Here is a 20154-nt window from a genome sequence, read left to right on the forward strand (position 1 = left end):
TTGTCAAAGAAGGAGAGGGGGAAAACAGCAACAAGAATATATATATATATTTTAGCTTGAGTGCATGGAAAAGCTGTTTTGCAGGGTTTTCTTTTTCATTTGACAGAGGTGTCATTTAAATATTCATTTATTTTGTGAGACTAAATTGATGAGCAGCAGCAGTTAGTTTCAGAATAAGAGTGAAACTCTTGTGTCATCAGCATACATTACAATATTGAACCATTTAAAAGACATTAAACACTGTTCACATGTTAATGCCAAAGTGGTGCTGTTTTCTGTGCTGAATTATAATCAAAGATCTTTAAGATCATATTTTATTATATGTAATATTTCTCAGTCTTTATAGTATATGGTTCTCTTTGCAGAAAACATTGGAAGAAATCTGCTATTTGCTTTTTAATATTCCAGGGGGATAACTTAAAGTTGATTTGACAGCTGCTATTATTATCCTATGGCTGTAGAAATCCTATACACATATAGATTTTCCTGCTCTTATTAGCCATCTTATATTTGTGCCAAAAACATAATTCTTGCGGATATTGACTTTTTATTTGGCAATGGATATCTGCTTTCATACATACACATTCTGTGAGTCAGTAGAAGACTAGCTAAGTAATTAAATATAGATCACATATTTTAGACTACTTTACAACTGAAACCAAATAATAATGTTGTGAGGCAATATCTTTTCCCATCTATGCTATCCCGGAAGCACAGAAATGGGGAGCTTAATTCTTTGGAATGAAGAATGGAACTAGTATTGTCTTTGACCCAAATATTATTTATACTGGGAAATGGAATGTTTTAACATATAAGGCAGTTTAATCTTTAGAATTCAGAAATTGTTCAGATCTTGAGGAAAAAATGAGGTGCAACAGATGCTTTCAAAATTAGATTCTCCTGATACCTCTTTTTGCTGCTGTCTTTTCATTCTTTTGTTAAGCTTCATTAAGTTTTTACTATCCTGATGGGAGCCGCCCAGAGTGGCTGGGGAAACCCAGTCAGATGAGTGGGGTATAAATAAAATTATTATTATCATTATTATTAATTTATTACATTACTAGCATGAACAGCTAAATAGCTATGAAAAATGCAGATTTGTTAGTCAATATAAGAAGAGGCTTTCTCCAGCAAAGGCTGCAGGTTCCAATGCCAGGGATGGAGAAAAAGAGGAAACGGGAACTGTGGCAAATGTCAACTAATGGAAGAAAGTTTCTTGCTTGTGCCTGGGACTATAAAGCAGAAGGAGGTAGCAGAGGTCTTCCTTGTCAGTTCTGTTGAAAGTATCTCTATAGAGACAGAACTATTCAAAAGCAACTTTTCAAAATAAAGACATAAATTCCCTGTAACCTATTCTCCCCCCAGACAGGAACATACAGAAAATAGGTTTTACTGAGCACCCTGCCGAGCTTGCCAGTATCTTGGAGTTTATAGAATATAATACTTTATCCTTTGCTTGTTTTGTATGTGTACATACAAATTGCATTTCCAAATTTGGTCCCCCAGCATTACAAACAGGAAAGAATTAATTGTTGGCATCATTTTGTTGTATGCATATATAGAATCATAGAATTGTAGATTTGGAAGGGAACACGAGTCCAACCCCCGGCAATGCAGGAATCCTTTGCCCAATGAGGGGCTTGAACCCATGACCCTAAGATTAAGAGTCTCACACACTACCAACTGAGCTTGTAGAGCTTTAAAGTGTTCAAAGTACTTCATGTACAGTATTGAAGTAATGATTGTAAGGTAGGGTGCTAAGATTTATCTCCATATTGCAGGGGTGGACGCTGAACATCAGAGAGCATGGTGAGCCAAGTGAGTTCGTGGTACAGGTGAGGTTGGAACCAAAGACTTCCAGATTCACAGCTCAGTCACTTAACCACAGCACGACACTACAGTGGAGATGAGAAAGAGTGGAGGCCACAGAGAGTCACTGCTAGGAACTCTTTAGCCTTCCAGGAAAATTAAGCTCTAGCAGAGTTTCTGGTACAGCCTCTGGAGAAGACGGCATGTAAAATCCCCCTCCATAATAAATCTTGCCATGTGGGGCAGTAGGATTGGACCATCTGAGCTTCCAAGACCAACTTGTCCAGTGGTAGTGTGGGGCAGAGGGAGAGGGCTCAAACTGCAGCATTTTATATTGACTTTAAAAAAAAAGTATTTCAATATGTAATAAAACCATATTCCTTGCTTTTTCGTGAACTGTGTGCAAAGGTAGCAGTCTCAGCTATACAGCTGTTTTATCTTTCCAGAGATGTGCCAGTGTTGTGGACTGTAAACAACATTGTTTTACAGTGAAAAATATGTCTAATATAAAGTACAGCTTGAGTAGCTTGCCATTGAGGGTCTGGGAAAAATATAGCTGTAGCACTTAGATATTCTAGCAGAGTTAAGAGATTAAGAGGGAACACAGCCATACAAACAAAACTACCTGGAGTGGTAGATCACCATAAACAACATCCAGCTTTTTAAAGTGTATTCGTAGTATTTCAGAGGCAAAAAAGCAGAGCAGCTCTACTGAATGGAGAGAAGAATAAAGTTACAATGATATTGCATCAAGACATCAGTGAAATAGCTGTCTGTCATTCTCAGTAGTGCCATTGAGAAGTAACTGAGGGTCTTAGGAAATTTGAATCAGTACTGAGTAATGGGCAAAGATATATTGATGCAGAATTTCTGAAATTGAAGTGGAATACTTCACTTGAGCAATAGCATGCACTCTGTGTGTCTTCCTGCTGAAAAGGATGACATGAGTGTAAAGCTTAAAGTAAAACAACCACAAAAAGACAGCACCAACAAAAAAAGAACCTGAAGGAGAATTTATGGGTCAAATGCCCTGCCCAACATGTTCCGACAAATGTCTTCTTCAAGGGCAACAATTACAAGCTGTCCTATTTCAAAAGGTGCTTCAGAGTTATAGTTCATGCTGCATGTTCCTCCAAAGCACCTTTGGAAATGGGAGACCTGTAATTGTCCCCCCTCAAGAAAACATTTGTCTCCTTCAGCAGCAGTTTCTGAGGTCCGTCCACCCCCGCCTCTCTCCCTCCCTCCCTCCCTCTCGTATTTATATACAAGCTGTCAAGTTATTAAAAAGCCAGGAATTCTATTTGTGTTGCTAGTGCTTAGTGGTAGCAATAAGAGCATTTGGAAGGATTGCTTCCCCCCAGTTTTTGTGTACAATCCCACGCTATTTTACAATCTTCCATGACCAGCAGCTGAGATCGTTCGTGGAATTAGGTCAATTTACACTTTTCCCATGGAGGCAGTTATGCCCCTCTCATGGCAACTGATCCATGCTTCTTGATAGTGGTTCTTGTACAATGGTAGCAATATGCATAAACCAAGAGTCACCATTGCAGCACCCACAGGCACCAGTGTGCCAGTAGTAGATCCTATGGCACCTGTGAACGGTCTCAGTAAATTTCCCCTCAAAATGTACAATGCATGAGAGATGTTTGCTGTTCCTGCTCATTTCCTGTTTACACTGGCTCAGCCTCTCCTACACTGAACATGTCTCCTTAAACATGCTCACATTTCACTGGATGCCAGGACTGGATACCCGTCCCACTTCTAAACAGCAGAGAAGTGAAAATTGCTCCTCTCTGCGATCAAGTAAGGCAGTGAATGATTGGGGTGCATGCCTGCACCATTTTGTGTCCCTGTCTCTTTCCCCAGTATTTCAAATGTGGCAGCCATTTTGTTGTTCCATGCCTTGGCTGCAGCCATTTTGTGACCCACAGCACTTTCTCAAAACTCTACTTGGACACTTAGCCTCATGAAGGCTGTTTTCATCATTCCTCTTAATGGAGTCAGTCCCTAGGAGGGAACTGTGGATCATCAGATCTCATGGCCCAAGAGAGGATATTCTGCAGCAGAAGGGATCTGTTCAACCTTCTGAAAACCTCCACAGCTGGGAGTTTCACAACTGTGCTGAGCAACTAATTCCACTGCTGAGGTTTAAACATGGACACCTCCACTGGCAGGGCTCATCCAGGACTGACTTTGAGATCTGTTGCACCCTAAAGTGAGAACCATATCTCTAGGACTCCCATGTATGCAACATGTACACATAAGGAAGATTTACAAATGATGAGCACAGTGGGGGATTTTTCTTATGCTTTAGTAGTACAGTGGAACCTCGGTTTATGAACACCTCGGTTTATGAATTTTTGGTTTACGAACGCCGCGGACCCATCTGGAACAGATTAATTCACTTTCCATTACTTTCAATGGGAAAGTTCGCTTCAGTTTATGAACGCTTCAGTTTATGAACAGACTTCTGGAACCAATTACACCCATGCTTTGGGTTAAGTACACTTCAGGTTGAGTACTCCGCGGACCCGTCTGGAACAGATTAATCCACTTTCCATTACTTTCAATGGGAAAGTTCGCTTCAGTTTATGAACGCTTCAGTTTATGAACAGACTTCCGGAACCAATTGTGTTCATAAACCGAGGTACCACTGTAGTAATGTCATAGTGATGCCATGTAGTATGAACATGGAAATGGATCCTCCCCTCCCACTGTGGGCAACAAGTCTTGCCATTGTTACTTGGTGCAGCTTGGCTGGCCAACCCCTAACATACTCCAGTTCCCCGGCCATGAGTAGCTTAGGCCATTTGGATGGAATCCAGTATTTCAAGGGTTCTGGTGCTTATTCTATATCTCATCCTCCCTGATATGTGGAGTTGGAACCTAGAACCTCTCTTCATTTGCTGAACAATGACAACAAAGAGTATTGTGGCACCTTAAAGACTAACAAATGTCTTGTGGCAAAAGCTTTTGCAGTCTGAAGCCCATTTTGTCAGGTGCATGGAGTGAAATTTAGCTGGCAGAAAATTCCAAGGTGGGAGATTAATGGCAATGAGATAAAAATACAGTCTGTGATAATTAGGGCGTAGATAAAGGTTCAGTAAGCACACCTGGCAAAATGGACTTCTGTCCACAAAAGTTTGTGCCATAATAAATTTCTTCATTTTTAAGATGCTGCAATACCTTTTGTTGTTTCTGCTGCAAGAAACTAACCTGGCTGCTTCTCTGGAACATGTTCTAATAGAGTCTTTTCCCAAAGGTTTTAGTCAACTGTCCTTTATAAATCCTAGCGTCTTATGCCCACGTCCGCCTCCTTTGCTTCCTGAGAATACAGTAGAATCTTGTCACCCTTTTCTGCTCATCAAGCCAGTAGACTCAAGTTGAGCTCAGCCTGGCTTCAGACAAGTGCATAGTTCGACAGGACTGAACAGCTGTGGTTTCCCTTCACTTACTCCCCCTCCCCCTTTACTTCCTCCTTATCCCATCTCGTTCCCTACTTCTATTAAGGCTGCCCCATTACAGCAAGAAGGAAAACCCTCCTTCATAAACTCAATTAGCTGTCATTTTACTGGTAAATATTCAATTCAGGTTGTCGGCCAGATATTTTGCCCCCTGTAATGTAAACAGCATATTGTGTTATGCAGGATCATAATAGCTCTAAATGGTATGTTGCTGAAAATAAATATAGATACAGCATGCTCCCCTTGCAGTTTGTGTTGCTTACTCTGCCCCCACCTGCCCATCCCTCGATGTGGGCTATGCCATGCATATGTTGTCTCTGATCAGAACAACATGCACACACTTTGCTCTGTTTAGAGAGATATGCGTGGTTCTTTGAAGGCACAGTTTTAAACAGATGGGGATGTTAACTGCACCAGATTGCAAGCTCACGGAAGGTGTTGCTGCTCAAGAGAAGTGAAGCAGTATACTCTCCCCTGTGACTTCTGGCAAGCGCAAAGTGCCCACCTTCCTCAGGATTATGGCTCATAAAGTGCAGAACCCCAGGAAGTTCTCCCATGCACTTAGTGCTACACATTCCCCTGCAAGGAGGTATATGTCAAAAACACTGGTAACTTCCTGCCCTATCCTGCCATGATGGGTAGTGATTAGATTAAGACTGGGAAGACCCAGCTTCAAATCCCCATTCAGCCATAAAGCTAACTGGGTAACCTTGGGCCAGTCGCCTCTCTGCCTAACCTTCCTCACAGGGCTGTTGTGGAGGTAAAATGGAGAGTTGGGAACTATATACAGTGCCTTAAATGCCTTGGAGGAAAGCCAGGATAAAAATGTAATAAATATTGTTGTTTCTTTACCATTAACCTCTTCTATTAAATGAAATCTTTTGCTGCCGCTGTAGAATGTACTTTATGCTAACAGCACCCTAGGGGCATGGAAGTACCCCAAAAGAGAGTTTATAATTGGCTTTATGTGGTATCTGGAGGTGTAGGGAGGTATAAAGAATTGATATTTTAATCTTATAGATGACTGGAGGAGATCTATTTTGATGTGTTTAATGCACAGGTGATACCTTTTTAACAGGCCATATTTATAGGTGATGTCCCAAATTACCTGTATGTGTTTTATTTTTATGGTTTAAGTGTTCAGACGTAATAATGCTGGGCTTATTTGTTAGAAATCCTGGTAAATAAAATGAAGTTCCACCAGTATGGTTGGTGCAAGGTTGCACATTGTTTCCTTGTATATTATCTAAGGGATTTTCCCTATCACCAGACAGAGAATTATGAACGTTTCCACTTTCCTTTGCTGGAAATAACCATAAGGATGAAAGATACAAGAGAACCCTGATAATGGCACAATCAGAAGCAAATAAATACACTGTTGTGGGCGTTGCATATGTCTGTGACCTTTTACTACTTTTGTGAACAATTTTTTTCAAGTCGGAATGGGGAATGTGGACTGGATGTTGCTCCCATTGTCCCTGACCTTTGGCCATGCTCGCTGAGGCTGATGGGAGTTGGAGTCCAGCAACATCTGGAGGGCCCAGGCACCCCATCCCTTATTTATAGGATAATGCCTCTGGCTAGCCAGGGAGGAAAGAGAGCTCTCGAAGCCAATGAGAGGAGAAGTACAGCCATTCATCATCTCTGGCACTACTCAGCTGAGAATATTGAATGGAAAGGGCAGGCCAAGTTAACTGTGAGTGAACCCAAGATGTTTTAGGCAAAGAAGCATCTTGCAGAATGGAAGGGACCTGTGTTGATATGTGCAAAGAGCCACACAGTTGATGGAAAATCATAGTTAATAATGGTAGAATTGTCAGGGGGTCAGTTTTGTCACCCAGCTTTCAGAGATGTAACCAGCAGCATCCCCACCTATACAGTTGGCATCCTTGGCTTAAACATAAGAGCCTTAAACAGTGGCCCTTGAGCTACTTCTGACAATGTTTGGTAGCCCTTTTGCTGCCGTTCCCGAGAGGCTCAGATTAAGTCTGTGGTTTGCAGTCTTGGGAGGGACAGGCCAGCTGGTGATCTTAAACGATAGTCATAACCCAAAAGCTGGTGTTCGGAAAGTAGCTGTGGGAGTTTTGGGGCACAGAAGAAATTCTAAAAAGTAGAGCATAAACTGTTGTTCTCTAAGAACAGGCATATAGTTCAGACACATAATTAAAGTTTCCTTCAAAAAAAAAAAGAGGGGGGCAAGATTGTGAGCAGACATTGGCAGTAATCCAAAATTCTAATTTCTGACTATGATTTAATTTCAATTTTAAATAAATCGGTTTTTAATTTAAAAAGAGTGAGCTTCATAACATTAGCAATGATTGCAACATTAAGCGCAGTGCTCACAATCTAGCAATATAAAACATTATTTATATCTGAATCGTAAACAGCCTTTTGAAATGGATTATGGTTTTTCTCCCTATTCTAATACAACCTGGAGGGTACTAAAAAGTGTTGTGTGAAATTAACATTCTGCTGACTTTCGCCTATAAATGAGAAGCGAGCTATTAACATTTGTGTATTTTCATTATGTAAATTGTGTTAACACATGCCCACAAATTGCCACCAGCGATACAATAATTTTCTCTCAGTGATCATAATGTGTCCAAGTGAGTCATTTTGATTATGACATGCTAATTACATATTGCCTCCCCTTTTTTTTTCCTTTTCAGATTCAGAAAAACCAGGGATCTTTAATGGTAAGCTTTATGAGTTCGGGGAAAAAATTCACTTTTCTTTTTCCTGATGGCTGCTTCCTTTGCATGCTTGAATGCCTTGTTTTAAACTTAGCAAATTGCATTTTGTGGAAAATGCAAACCTTTAACTGCCTGTATTAGATTAGGTACCATTAGAAATAATAGGACATCCTGAGCCGCGATGTTTTTATAAGAGTTTGCTGCTGTTGATTAATCTTGCTATATTTTATTGCATTAATGATTTTTTCTTTCCACTCCACTGTAAAGATATTGCATATAGCCTAATACTTCTCCTCTCTCTCCCCCCACTTCTCCTTTCTATCACAGCCCCTCCAGTTACTCCAGTGCATTGTTGATGAGGTGAGTCGCCGTCTTATGTGCTTTCACTCCTAAAGTCATTCCTAATGGACTGGAAAGCTTATATTTTGTTTCCTAATGAAGCACAATGGCCCAACGTCCTCAACTGCGAGACAAGTTGCCTTGTGCAGCTCTGAGCTGCTGAGCGCTGGCTGGCCTTGTCCTGCTTTGTGCTGTTTCCTGACTCTTCCTATTGAATCCTTGGCAAAAGGAGGCGGTTTCCAGGAAAGTCTCTTCCTCTCTCTCTTTTGGATAACAGAGACCCCCAAAGGCCCCCCATATTAATTGATCACCTCTCCACCTTGCCAGATGTGGTAATGCAAAGAAATGGAAGTTGTCGTTTTGCCTTTTAAATGAGGCAGGCTTTCGTGCAGCTCTGGGTGCGCAAAAGAGGACCTGCTAAAAGGGTTCAGGGTTGAACTGTAAACAAGAGCAGTTTTGAATGTCACCTCTCTGTTCAGTTTTGCCAAAGGGAGAAAAACCAAAAACGGCAGGAGCCCTGTTGTTCACACCTCTACCTGAACCCATTTAGTCCTGATCCAGTGATTTCTCAAGAGGTGCAGAAACTCTAATGCTTACGTGAAGCTCCCCACCCACAAGGCCTGCTCAGAGTATTTCAGCGGGTGAAATGCATGAGTTGTCCTTGGCATGGCACGGGTGGGATCCAGCTACTGAATTTAGTGGAGAATCCTCTACATCACGGGTGTCAAACTCAAGGCCCGGGGGCCAAATCCGGCCCGCCAGACCTCGTCATGTGGCCCGCCGAGCGCCCCAGCCAGCGGGACCCAGCAGCGGGACCTTGCTGCTGAAGCGCCGCGCCGACAAACAGCTGGGGCCTGGGGGGGTAGAAAGGCGGCTGGAGCAGCGCTGCGTGGAGCGCCCCGAGCCACAGCAGGAGAAGGAAGAGGCAGCTTGCCGGGTCAGCGCCCAGCAGTGCCGCACGGAGAGTCCCAAGCCTCTGCGACGCAGCTCTGTAGCACTTTGCTCTGTAGCACTTTGAATCCTCCTCCTCCTGCCACGGCTCGGCGCCTGGAGACGGCTGCTGCTGCTGCTGCTGAAGCACAGACAAAGCACCCAGCAGCGCCGCGTGGAGGAGGAGGAGGATTCAAAGTGCTACAGAGCACTGCTGCGTCCCAGAGGCTCGGCACTCTCCGTACGGTGCTGCCAGGCACCGACCCGACAAGCCGCCTCCTCCTCCTCTTGCCTCACCTCCTCCTCCTCCTGCAGCGGCTCAGCCTCATGAACATGAGCTCAGCAGCGGCTCAGCCTCATGAACGTGCAACTCTGAGGCTTTACGCACGTCTGCTAAAACGGACACCCACTGCCTCACGCTGCACAGGAAATGTTTTTTGCCCCTGGGTCCCTTTGCGCTCTTTTCTGGCGCTGAATCAAGGCGGCGACCCCCCCCCTTCCCTTTCTTTCTTCCTCTCTCTCGTTCTTATTCTTTCTTTCCCTCTCCTTCCTTCCTTCTTTATCTCTGTCTTCTCTCCGTCTTTCTTTTTCTTTCCTTCTTTATTCCCTTCCTTCTTTCCTACTCTTCTTTCTCTCCCCTCTTTCCTTCCTCTCGCCCTCCTGCTCCCTCTTTTCTTCCTTCCTTCCTTCCTTCCCTCCCATCTTTCTTCCTCTCCCTCATTCTTATTCTTTCTTTCCCTCTCTACTTCCTTCCTTCTTTCTCTCTTTCCGTCTTCTCTCCCTCTTTCTTTTTCTTTCCTTCTCTCCCCTCTTTCCTTCCTCTCTCCCTCCTGCTCCCTCCTTCCTTCCTTCCTTCCTTCCCATCTTTCTTCCTCTCCCTCATTCTTATTCTTTCTTTCCCTCTCTACTTCCTTCCTTCTTTCTCCCTTTCCGTCTTTTCTCCCTCTTTCTTTTTCTTTCCTTCTTTATTCCCTTCCTTCTTTCCTACTCTTCTTTCTCTCCCCTCTTTCCTTCCTTCCTCTCTCCCTCCCACTCCCTCTTTTCTTCCTTCCTTCCTTCCTCCCCTCCTCTCCCTCTCCCTCTCCTCAGAAACATAGGATGCTGCTTTATACTTCTGGCCCTTAAACCCTGGAACCAGGAGAGCAGCTCCAGCGAGTCAACCTCAGCCAGTCCCTTTGGTGAAGGGTGGTGGCTCACTGGCAGAACATCTGTCCTGCATGCAGAAGGACCCCAGCATCTCCAGGTACCAGTAGCTCTGCAACGCTCCTGCATGAAACCCTAGTGAGCCTCCACCACCCAGTGCAGTTACCAAAAATCATTTTTCAATAAATTGTACAATAATTGTACATTTGAATATCTACTTGCCATTATTCTGACTATGTTTCTGCTTTCAGAGCTAGTTATAACTTACATTATTACAAAAAAACAGTAATAATTGAATGCAGTGACAATAATTTATGATAATAAAGAGTGGACACATTGTCCTACAGATACAACCGGCCCTTTGAGGGTGACCAAACTGCTGATGCGGCCCCCGATGAATTTGAGTTTGACACCCTTGCTCTACATGCAGGAGGATATATATTTACCTTGAAGCACATGTGGGACTCTGGGTCAGGGCATCATGTATCCCCACCCCCACCCCATCCCGACTACTAGTGCAGGCCTGAGGAAACAGTATTCCTGTTTATCTCGATTTCCAGTTACCCAAATTTCTGCATACCTGGCCATTCAGCTGTGGAAGGGCACAATGTGCATTTTTAATAAAAAAAAATCCTTCAGTAGCACCTTAAAGACCAACTAAGTTTTTATTTTGGTATGAGCTTTCGTGTGCATGCACACTTCATCAGATACCAGATGTGCATTTTTCTTCAACTGCCTCTGCCATTTACATGCACCACATTTAATCTGTGTCCACCCACCACCCCACTCTTTTTTGTCACATTACTATGTTTCTCAGAAAAGAAGAAGCTGGAAAACTGCATTCATTTTTGCCTCTGTGCCTCTTTTATCAACCTGGATTTGATTGTGCATGTGCTTTGATTTTTAATATACAGTACTGTATGTATCCACATTCTAAACACTTAGGTGCTTGCTCTGTTAACCACCATTTTCTTTGGGAGACCTGACTTCTGATGGGATGATCATAGTTGTCAGATTTCCCTTTTCAGAGCCAACTATAGTATTACTCTTTACACTCTGGTGGTGGTGGTATTTTGTTCACCTCTTAATCACTTTAGGAAGTGAAATTAACCCACAGCAATTGATATTCAGTCCTACATGTAGAAAGCAGGGCAGTTCTAGCACACTTTTGTCTGGAGTGGCAGCCTGACTGCTTAGTTCCAGAAGTTAATTTCCAGACTCTTTCCCTGCTATATCAGGGAACTGCACTTACCAGAGCAACTTCTGATGAAACACGCTGAGCCTGGAATTGATGTGACAGAACCAGAAACTTGGGAGGAAAAGAATTGGGCTGCATGTGGATGGAGATGGTTTCTGAGTGCCTTGGGAAGTAGCAAATCCCATTTTGCAAATCAGGGCAAACGCATGCATATATATGCTTATGTTTACATATGTATGATATGCACATCTGTTGATTTCTGGACACTTGGTCACTGTATGTTTGCAGTTGTGAACTGACTTCATTGTGACTGAGGTATACGTAAGCTCTACCTGAGGTCTTATGCCTGTGTTGGCCCATTCACACATCCATGCTCTAACTTGGTGTGGCAGTCTTTGAATTGTGATCACACGTGTGAACAGATGCCGTGTTGCGTAAGTGGAATGGAACTGCAACAACTTCTCCATATGTGATTTTGTGTGCACAGAAATCACACCCTTGGGAGTGTGTGAAAGCCCGTTACTGTATGTCCAAACTACAGATTGAGAGGGGTAAATACGGCAAATTGTATTTCAGAGCAAACCACATGCTGTGTGGGAGGGTGACCTTCCCTGGTTTTGTTGATTTCCAACTCCTAGCAGCTCCAGCCAGCAGGTCAATGGTCACGGATGATGGGAGTTGTAGTCTAAAAACATCTGGAGGGCCACAGGTTCCCTATCCCTAATATACATAGCTGCCAAGTTTTCCCTTTTCTCGCGAGGAAGCCTATTCAGCATAAGGGAATTTCCCTTAAAAAAAGGGATAACTTGGCAGCTATGCTAATATAGTGTCTTAAACCGCCATGCACTGTGTAGATCAGGCATCCCCAAACTGCGGCCCTCCAGATGTTTCGGCCTACAACTCCCATGATCCCTAGCTAACAGGACCTGTGGTCGGGGAAGATGGGAATTGTAGTCCAAAACATCTGGAGGGCCGAAGTTTGGGGATGCCTGGTGTAGATGATGTCTGAGTGTGATCAGGCTCCCAGTGCACATATTTAGAGACAAGTCGACACTCATGTGGGCCATTCTTAAGTTGTATTTTATGTGCTCTTCCTGACTCAAGGGTTACATCCAATGTTAGTCATACTCAGATCATGCCCATTGAAATTGATGGACATGACTAACTTAGGTCCATTAATTTCAAAGGGTCTTTTCAGAGTAAGGCTAACATTAGATGCGACCCTCAAAGATAAATCTTGCCAAATGTCCTGCTTCTGTTTTCAGTTTCCCTTCTCCCCCCCCCCTTACCATGAGGACTGTAAGCTTAGTGTAGTTGTTTTTTGTTGAAAGAAAGAAAGAAAGAAATAAGTTCCAAGGAAGCAGTGCCACCTGATTCTGAGCTGCATTCTGTGCAGAATGGTGCAATGAAAGCCATGCTGGTTTCTAGGCTCCCTGCCTTCCGATGGAGCTGATTTCCATTCCTCCTTAGGGTCCTGGCGGGTGCCCTACGGTTTCCCCTCCTACGTTGGCTTAATAGCAGCCTGATTTTGTTTTCCCTCCTTGTTTCTCTCTCCCTGCTCCCCTCCCTCGGCTCTTTTTAAGATCTAGCCCTGTTGGGGGAGAATAATAGTCCCCACTTATTGTGCTAATGTGTGTGTCTCTTTCTAAATAAGGACCTCATGAGAGAAGGTCTGTCTGCTTTCTGGTATGGTGCAGCTGCTGTTGTTTTCAGTGCATTCGTGATAACGTGAGTGTTCGCTATTAGAAGTGTTTAGTGTTCTAAGACTGATGATTTCGGGCCAAATGCTCCCCTCTGTGGCAACTTCATGAGAGCAAATAAAGGCTGGCAAAGTCCTAAAATTCACAGGGTAGGTGCGGGGTGGGGGGAGCAGAGTCACTCCCCTCCCTTTCAGTCTGCAGCTGTTTCTGCATGGCAAGTTTCTTCCTGAACCCATGGATAGCAAGATACTTTTCCCAACTTAGACTGTTACGTTCTTTACTGCACAAAAGTTATAGGCATTTGGAGGCTGCCAAGGACTGGTAAGAGGGTGGTCTGAGGGTTGGGAATGGGGTATTTGCATAGGGGCACATCCATTCGTAGGGTCCACCTTCTGGAGTGTTTTAAGAACCCATCATCAGACCAGTTTAGCTAGGTCAGCCTTCCCCTGTGCTGTCTGTGGCAGAGAGGAGTTGTAGTCAAAAACTTTTGGAGGTCACTAGGTTGGCAAAGTCTGCTTGATCAGAACCAGCAGCCATGCTCATCTGCGCTGTTCTCTGCTGTTCCAGGATCTGGCTCTTGAGGAGGCAAGATATGCATCTTGGTAGACTTGGACTTGATGTCGGAGGGCTGTTTTGTGTAGCCTTGATGCTTTGCTGCTACTCCTTCTGGCAGGCATTTCAGGTTGTTTCGCAAACTATAAAAATGGATAAGCTGACGAAAATGGGATCTAGCAGAGGAACAGCAACAAAACAGGTCTCAAGATCACTGTCTAATGCTCTGGATCAACTAAATTAGGAATAGCAATAAGCCCCCTGGCTTGTTCCTGACTATTACGTTTAAAATCACCACTTCAACATTTCTATGGTGTGTTTTCAACAACTGCATTAACTTTTTAAGAAACAAAGCAAGGGAGAGAGTGCCATGCAGAGTTCCATGTATGCTTCCATCTCTCGGATGTTAAATGTGTGTGTACAGAGGAGAGTCAAGTGTCAGAATGTATCTATCCATCATTGCTTCCGCTCCGGCCCAAATGTTTTCTGCTGTTCTCTTTACTGGAGCCAGAAATTGTGACCTTACCCATGTGCATGATTCAAAGGCTAGATGAGAACAAGGTAAAACTACAGGTAGGAATAGCTGAATAATTACCTTTAGGCCAACCTGAGAAACAAACCTTCCCAAGAGGCCGAACTCATTTAATGGTTCCTAAAAACTCAATCTTGCGGGTGTCAATGGTCATGCTTGATTATTTGCAGCAGTGTTTTCTGAAAAAGCAATAAGGCTGCATGGGGCATTTACGGAGGGGTAGAAGCGAACAATAAATGGGCTCAGTTCTTTGAGGGAAGGTCCCTTTGGTGGGCACAGCCACTGAATGCTTTGCACGTATCTCTGTGCCTTTTGCTGTTTAAAACTGCAAGAGAGGGAAGACACGCTAAAACATTTCCATCTTTGCTGCAGCAAGAATGGCACAATGACAAAAACCAAATTCTTTGGTTGTAGAAAAGAGGGCAGCTACAGCCAATAGATTAGCCTAGACAAGTGATTTCCAAGCTGCGTTCCAGAGAGCCTCAAGTTCCCTTGGAAACTTTTTGGTGGTTCTTCCATGAGAAGTTCACTAATGGGACACAATCTTGCTGATCTTCTCCCTTCTGTGTACAGTTGGCACAGAGGCATGTTAGGTGTGCTCCCAGGGCACATGCACAACCCATCACAGGGCAACAGGTGTGCCCCAGCAGGCCTGTTCAGTGCTTCCCATGAACAAAATGTTTATTTTTCAATGTTTCTATCCCATTAGGAAGAACATTCTGACCGTAAGAGCTGTTTGACAGTTGAACATACCACCTTGGAAGGTGGTGGAGCTTTTTTAAGCAGAGGTTGGATGGCCATCTATCAGGGGTTCTTTAGTTGTGATTCCTGTGTTTCAGGGGGTTGGACTAAATAACCTTCGGGGTTCCTTCCAACTTCACAATTCTATGATTCTTTCACTAGGGGAACTCAAACTAAAAGCATAGAAATAGACAATCTGTAACATGTTGAAGGATGCAAGGTCCCATAGTAGACAAGTTGATTCTGAAAGAGCTCCTTGAAGGTGGGAAACTTTGAAACCTACCAGAGCAGCCACTTTTCAAGCCACAATCACAGGAAAACTCAGTCCACAAAGACTTGTGAGGCTGCACCCTCATATCATGTGTAGCTGTGGCAGTACTTTGTGGACAGCACCGCTCACTCTTCTGGAAACCAAGGGCACTGACCTAAGATTCAGGTGCTTACTGGCAAGTTCAGGATGTGCAATTAAAGTTGATTTGGGTGCTCTTGTGCAACAAACCTGCCCTCCCCAAAATTGGAGCTTTTGCAGTAAGGAAAGTGAAAGTGCAGTGGAAAGTGTGGGGTAACAACCCCTTGATGCAATGTCTTATAACCTCCTTGCAAACAAATGAATGGATGCTCATGAAATAGCTGACACCATCTGCAGACTTTGTGCCAGCAAATCAGGATGAATGCTCAGTAAACAGGTTGTCTGGAGGTGACTCAAATCTTTCAGAGATCCCCATCCTACAATTCTTAACATTCAGCCATAGATAGAAATTGGGGGAAAGCCTCGTAAGTTCTGTCTTAGCAGCTAGTTTTACTGGAGGGCTGCTTTGAGGAGAATGGTGCCCATTTCCTCAGCATGTCTCCTTCTGCACCCTTTTCTTGCCTCTGTTGTTGTTGTTTAGTCGTTTAGTCGTGTCCGACTCTTCGTGACCCCATGGACCATAGCACGCCAGGCACTCCTGTCTTGCACTGCCTCCCGCAGTTTGGTCAAACTCATGTTCGTAGCTTCGAGAACACTGTCCAACCACCTTGTCCTCTGACGTCCCCTTCTCCTAGTGCCCTCAATCTTTCCCAACATCAGGGTCTTTTCCAAGGATTCTTCTCTTCTCATGAGGTGGCCAAAGTATTGGAGCCTCAGCTTCACGATCTGTCCTTCCAGGGAGCACTCAGGGCTGATTTCCTTAAGAATGGATAGGTTTGATCTTCTCGCAGTCCATGGGACTCTCAAGAGTCTCCTCCAGCACCATAATTCAAAAGCATCAATTCTTCGGCGATCAGCCTTCTTTATGGTCCAGCTCTCACTTCCATACATCACTACTGGGAAAACCATAGCTTTAACTATACGGACCTTTGTCGGCAAGGTGATGTCTCTGCATTTTAAGATGCTGTCTAGGTTTGTCATTGCTTTTCTCCCAAGAAGCAGGCGTCTTTTAATTTCGTGACTGCTGTCACCATCTGCAGTGATCAAGGAGCCCAAGAAGGTAAAATCTCTCACTGCCTCCATTTCTTCCCCTTCTATTTGCCAGGAGGTGATGGGACCAGTGGCCATGATCTTGGTTTTTTTGATGTTGAGCTTCAGACCATATTTTGCGCTCTCCTCTTTCACCCTCATTAAAAGGTTCTTTAATTCCTCCTCACTTTCTGCCATCAAGGTTGTGTCATCTGCATATCTGAGGTTGTTGATATTTCTTCCGGCAATCTTAATTCCGGCTTGGGATTCATCTAGTCCAGCCTTTCGCATGATGAATTCTGCATATAAGTTAAATAAGCAGGGAGACAATATACAACCTTGTCGTACTCCTTTCCCAATTTTGAACCACTCAGTTGTTCCATATCCAGTTCTAACTGTAGCTTCTTGTCCCACATAGAGATTTCTCAGGAGACAGATGAGGTGATCAGGCACTCCCATTTCTTTAAGAACTTGCCATAGTTTGCTGTGGTCGACACAGTCAAAGGCTTTTGCATAGTCAATGAAGCAGAAGTAGAAGTTTTTCTGGAACTCTCTAGCTTTCTCCATAATCCAGCGCATGTTTGCTATTTGGTCTCTGGTTCCTCTGCCCTTTCGAAATCCAGCTTGCACTTCTGGGAGTTCTCGGTCCACATACTGCCTAAGCCTGCCTTGTAGAATTTTAAGCATAACCTTGCTAGCGTGTGAAATGAGCACAATTGTGCGGTAGTTGGAGCATTCTTTGGCACTGTCCTTCTTTGGAATTGGGATGTAGACTGATCTTCTCCAATCCTCTGGCCATTGCTGAGTTTTCCAAACTTGCTGGCATATTGGGTGTAGCACCTTAACAGCATCATCTTTTAAAATTTTAAATAGTTCAGCTGGAATATCATCACTTCCACTGGCCTTGTTATTAGCAGTGCTTTCTAAGGCCCATTTGACTACAGCAGGGATCAGCACCTGAGGCCCCCCCCCCGGGCCAAATCTAACCCCCAAAGACCTTTCCTAGAGGCAAGAAGTCTAAGGCCCATTTGACTTCTTGCCTCTCGGAAAGGTCTTTGGGGGTTAGATTTGGCCCGGGGGGTGGGGGAGCTCAGGTGCTGATCCCTGCTGTAGTTCACAGGTGATGTGTAATTGCATTCTTTATTTGTTTTTTTAATAGTGCTTGATCATTTTAATCCTGCACCTTCCTAAGAAATTTTAATGAGTTGTATGTTATTATATACTGGGGGCAACATGCAGGCTGTTAGAGAACTTGCTGAGCAGCTGTGTGTTTGTGTGTGATCAAAGGTGTTAAGGAAAAAGATCAAAGGATGCTGGGGAATAACTCTTGGATCACAGGCACAATGGTCCCTCTCAGTCTGGGAGGCTTACCTTCTCTGGGCACCTTTTGAAAGCTCAGCTGGCCCAATCCACACCTCTAAGGGCTCTCAGGCATCCCTCCTCAAGCAGAGGGGCTGCACCCAGAACTGAATGCTGGCAAACAACCTCATGTACACTTCTCAATTTTGTTGCTGCAGTTTTGGATTTATTTAACCCTGTTCTGGGTTTTAAAATATATACTGCCATGTTGGGCAAAAGATTCCTGCTTTGCAGGAAGTTGGACTAGCTGACCCTCATGGTCACTTCCAACTCTACAATTCTGTGATTCCGTGAAACACCCAGGATTCCTCCAGACATGCTGATACCTCCCTTTTACGCATGGGGTTGAGGTTCTGCCATTCTGGCTGCCTATGTGTTGACACTCAGCCTGGGAAGTTGAGAAATAGAGGAAGAATTGCCAAAAACAGAAACAACCCCACAGGCCTTGGATATAGAAAAGTTACTAATCAGCTATGTGTTTGTGTGATCAAAGGCATTAAGTGAAAGAATCAGAGGATTCTGGGGAATAACTTGGATCCTACTCAGTGCTGCAGTATTGCAAAGGATTTTGAAGTGCCCCTAAAAATTATGCCACTCTGGTCAAGTAGGGGGGGGGACGCAGATTCCACCACCTTTGGTCAAAGAGTTCAGCTCTGCACCTGGAGGGCTGTCACTTCCACAAATTAAATACTACGGAGTGAGTTTAAAGTTCAGCTGCCTCCCTCCCTCCCTCCCCACCCCACCCCAACACCTTGCTCAGATTTTCTGCTGCTGTGCTTTACTTGTTATGCTTGAGCTCCTTGCTGACGAGTGCTAATAGCAAAATGCCAAGTGAGGGCCTGTTTGGGGTTTACCACATATTAAACATTCTGAACTTGTCCTTTTGCTCATAGATTGGGCATAATTAATAATTAAACAGCTTCCGTTGTAATGGGTTGACCTTCCTGAACTGTTCATTATTCACAAGGCAAAGGCATCACTCAAAACATCCCTCTCCCCCCCCCCCCCACCACACACACATGGCCTTCTCTGTACTCAAAACTGAAGATATACAAAGCGCTTGGGTTGGTTTTCCTTCTCTCTTTTTTTCCTTCTACTCCCTTTCTCTCTATTTTACTGTCGTAACCTGGGCTGCCCCCAGGATCAGCCTCTCAAAGTTGAGGCTGGATAAAATAAGAAAGGAAGCAAACTGGTATATCATGGAGAGCTGGTATATATGGGGCTTTTGGAGGACCTTAACATAAGGTAAGGAGAGGTCCACAGCAACCCAAAGGAGGCCCATTTAGTCCAGCATCCTGTTCTCACAGTGGCCAACCAGATGCCCCAGTGGGTAGTCCGCAAGCAGGACCTGAGCAAAACAGCACTCTCCACTCCTTCGGTTTCCAGAAATATACTGCCTCTGACAGTGGAGGTAGAAGATAGCCATCAAGCTTACTAGCCATTGATAGACAAATTCACAGAAGTAAAGCTAATTTGTGTGGTGGACTCCTCCCTTCTTATTAGCCACCACTTTCGTAACTCACACTTCTGCCAAAGTCTGCAGTTCATACCTTGCTTCGGCCTCAAGCTCTCACTGAGTTAAACCAAGCCAGTGCTCTCTCTCCTTCTCAGGGTTCGTGGGTTTGGCAAAGTGGTCTGCAGTCATCAAATGCAGGTCTCCCCCTTGTTGCTTAGCCCAGACCAGAAAGTTATCCTGACCTGGTGCGTTCACCTTTTACAAGGAACACCTCTGCGTTGTGGGTGCAAAAAGACTTGCAGTTCCCTCCTTCGGCCAGAAGCGGGCGGTGGTGCGCAGGCAGATCCTCAGCCAAGACCACTCCTACTCACCCCCTGGGCTCGGTCTCTAGTCCTGACAGCCCACACACACACCTGCAATGTGAGAAAGGTGACATCGTTCTACCTGACAGGGCTGTTAGCAAGATTCCTGAAAGAAAGCACATAAAGGGCTTTGCACGCTTGACCTGTGCCATGACGGCTTGTCATCCTTGCTGAATAAGTGACACCTGCATGTGCTTCTTGTGCGAAGCCTCTTTCGGTTGGTGGTGTTAGCAAGTGCTACGAGATACAAGTGGCAGCTGTACCTTCTGCGACTCATTCAGCTGCCAGGTTCAAAGTTGCCTTCCCCACATGGCAGAATCCTCAAAAGTGGGTGTCAAAGGCAGCCTCTCGGAACGCTGTCGCCTTTTACTCTTCAGTTACTTTTGATTTAATTGTATTTTGCTGCAATTTCCGATTGTTTGAATCGGAAACAAA

The 20154-nt window shown here is 44.4% G+C and overlaps 1 protein-coding gene across 3 annotated transcripts in view; it reads left to right on the forward strand.

The window, feature by feature from the left end:
- MAP2K5 (mitogen-activated protein kinase kinase 5) overlaps positions 1 to 20154 on the forward strand; it is a 134443-nt gene that overhangs the window by 88652 nt on the left and 25637 nt on the right. For 2 of the 3 annotated variants that reach the window (XM_060282474.1, XM_035132289.2), the window contains 2 exons: positions 7946 to 7972; positions 8297 to 8329. In XM_060282474.1, coding sequence (XP_060138457.1) covers positions 7946 to 7972; positions 8297 to 8329 — 60 coding nt within the window. Of the gene's footprint in view, positions 1 to 1781; positions 1836 to 7945; positions 7973 to 8296; positions 8330 to 20154 lie in introns of all 3 variants that reach the window. The other variant, XM_035132287.2, reaches the window with a different exon arrangement.

Source organism: Zootoca vivipara, chromosome 14 (genome assembly GCF_963506605.1).
Source record: "Zootoca vivipara chromosome 14, rZooViv1.1, whole genome shotgun sequence".
Lineage (NCBI taxonomy): Eukaryota > Metazoa > Chordata > Lepidosauria > Squamata > Lacertidae > Zootoca > Zootoca vivipara.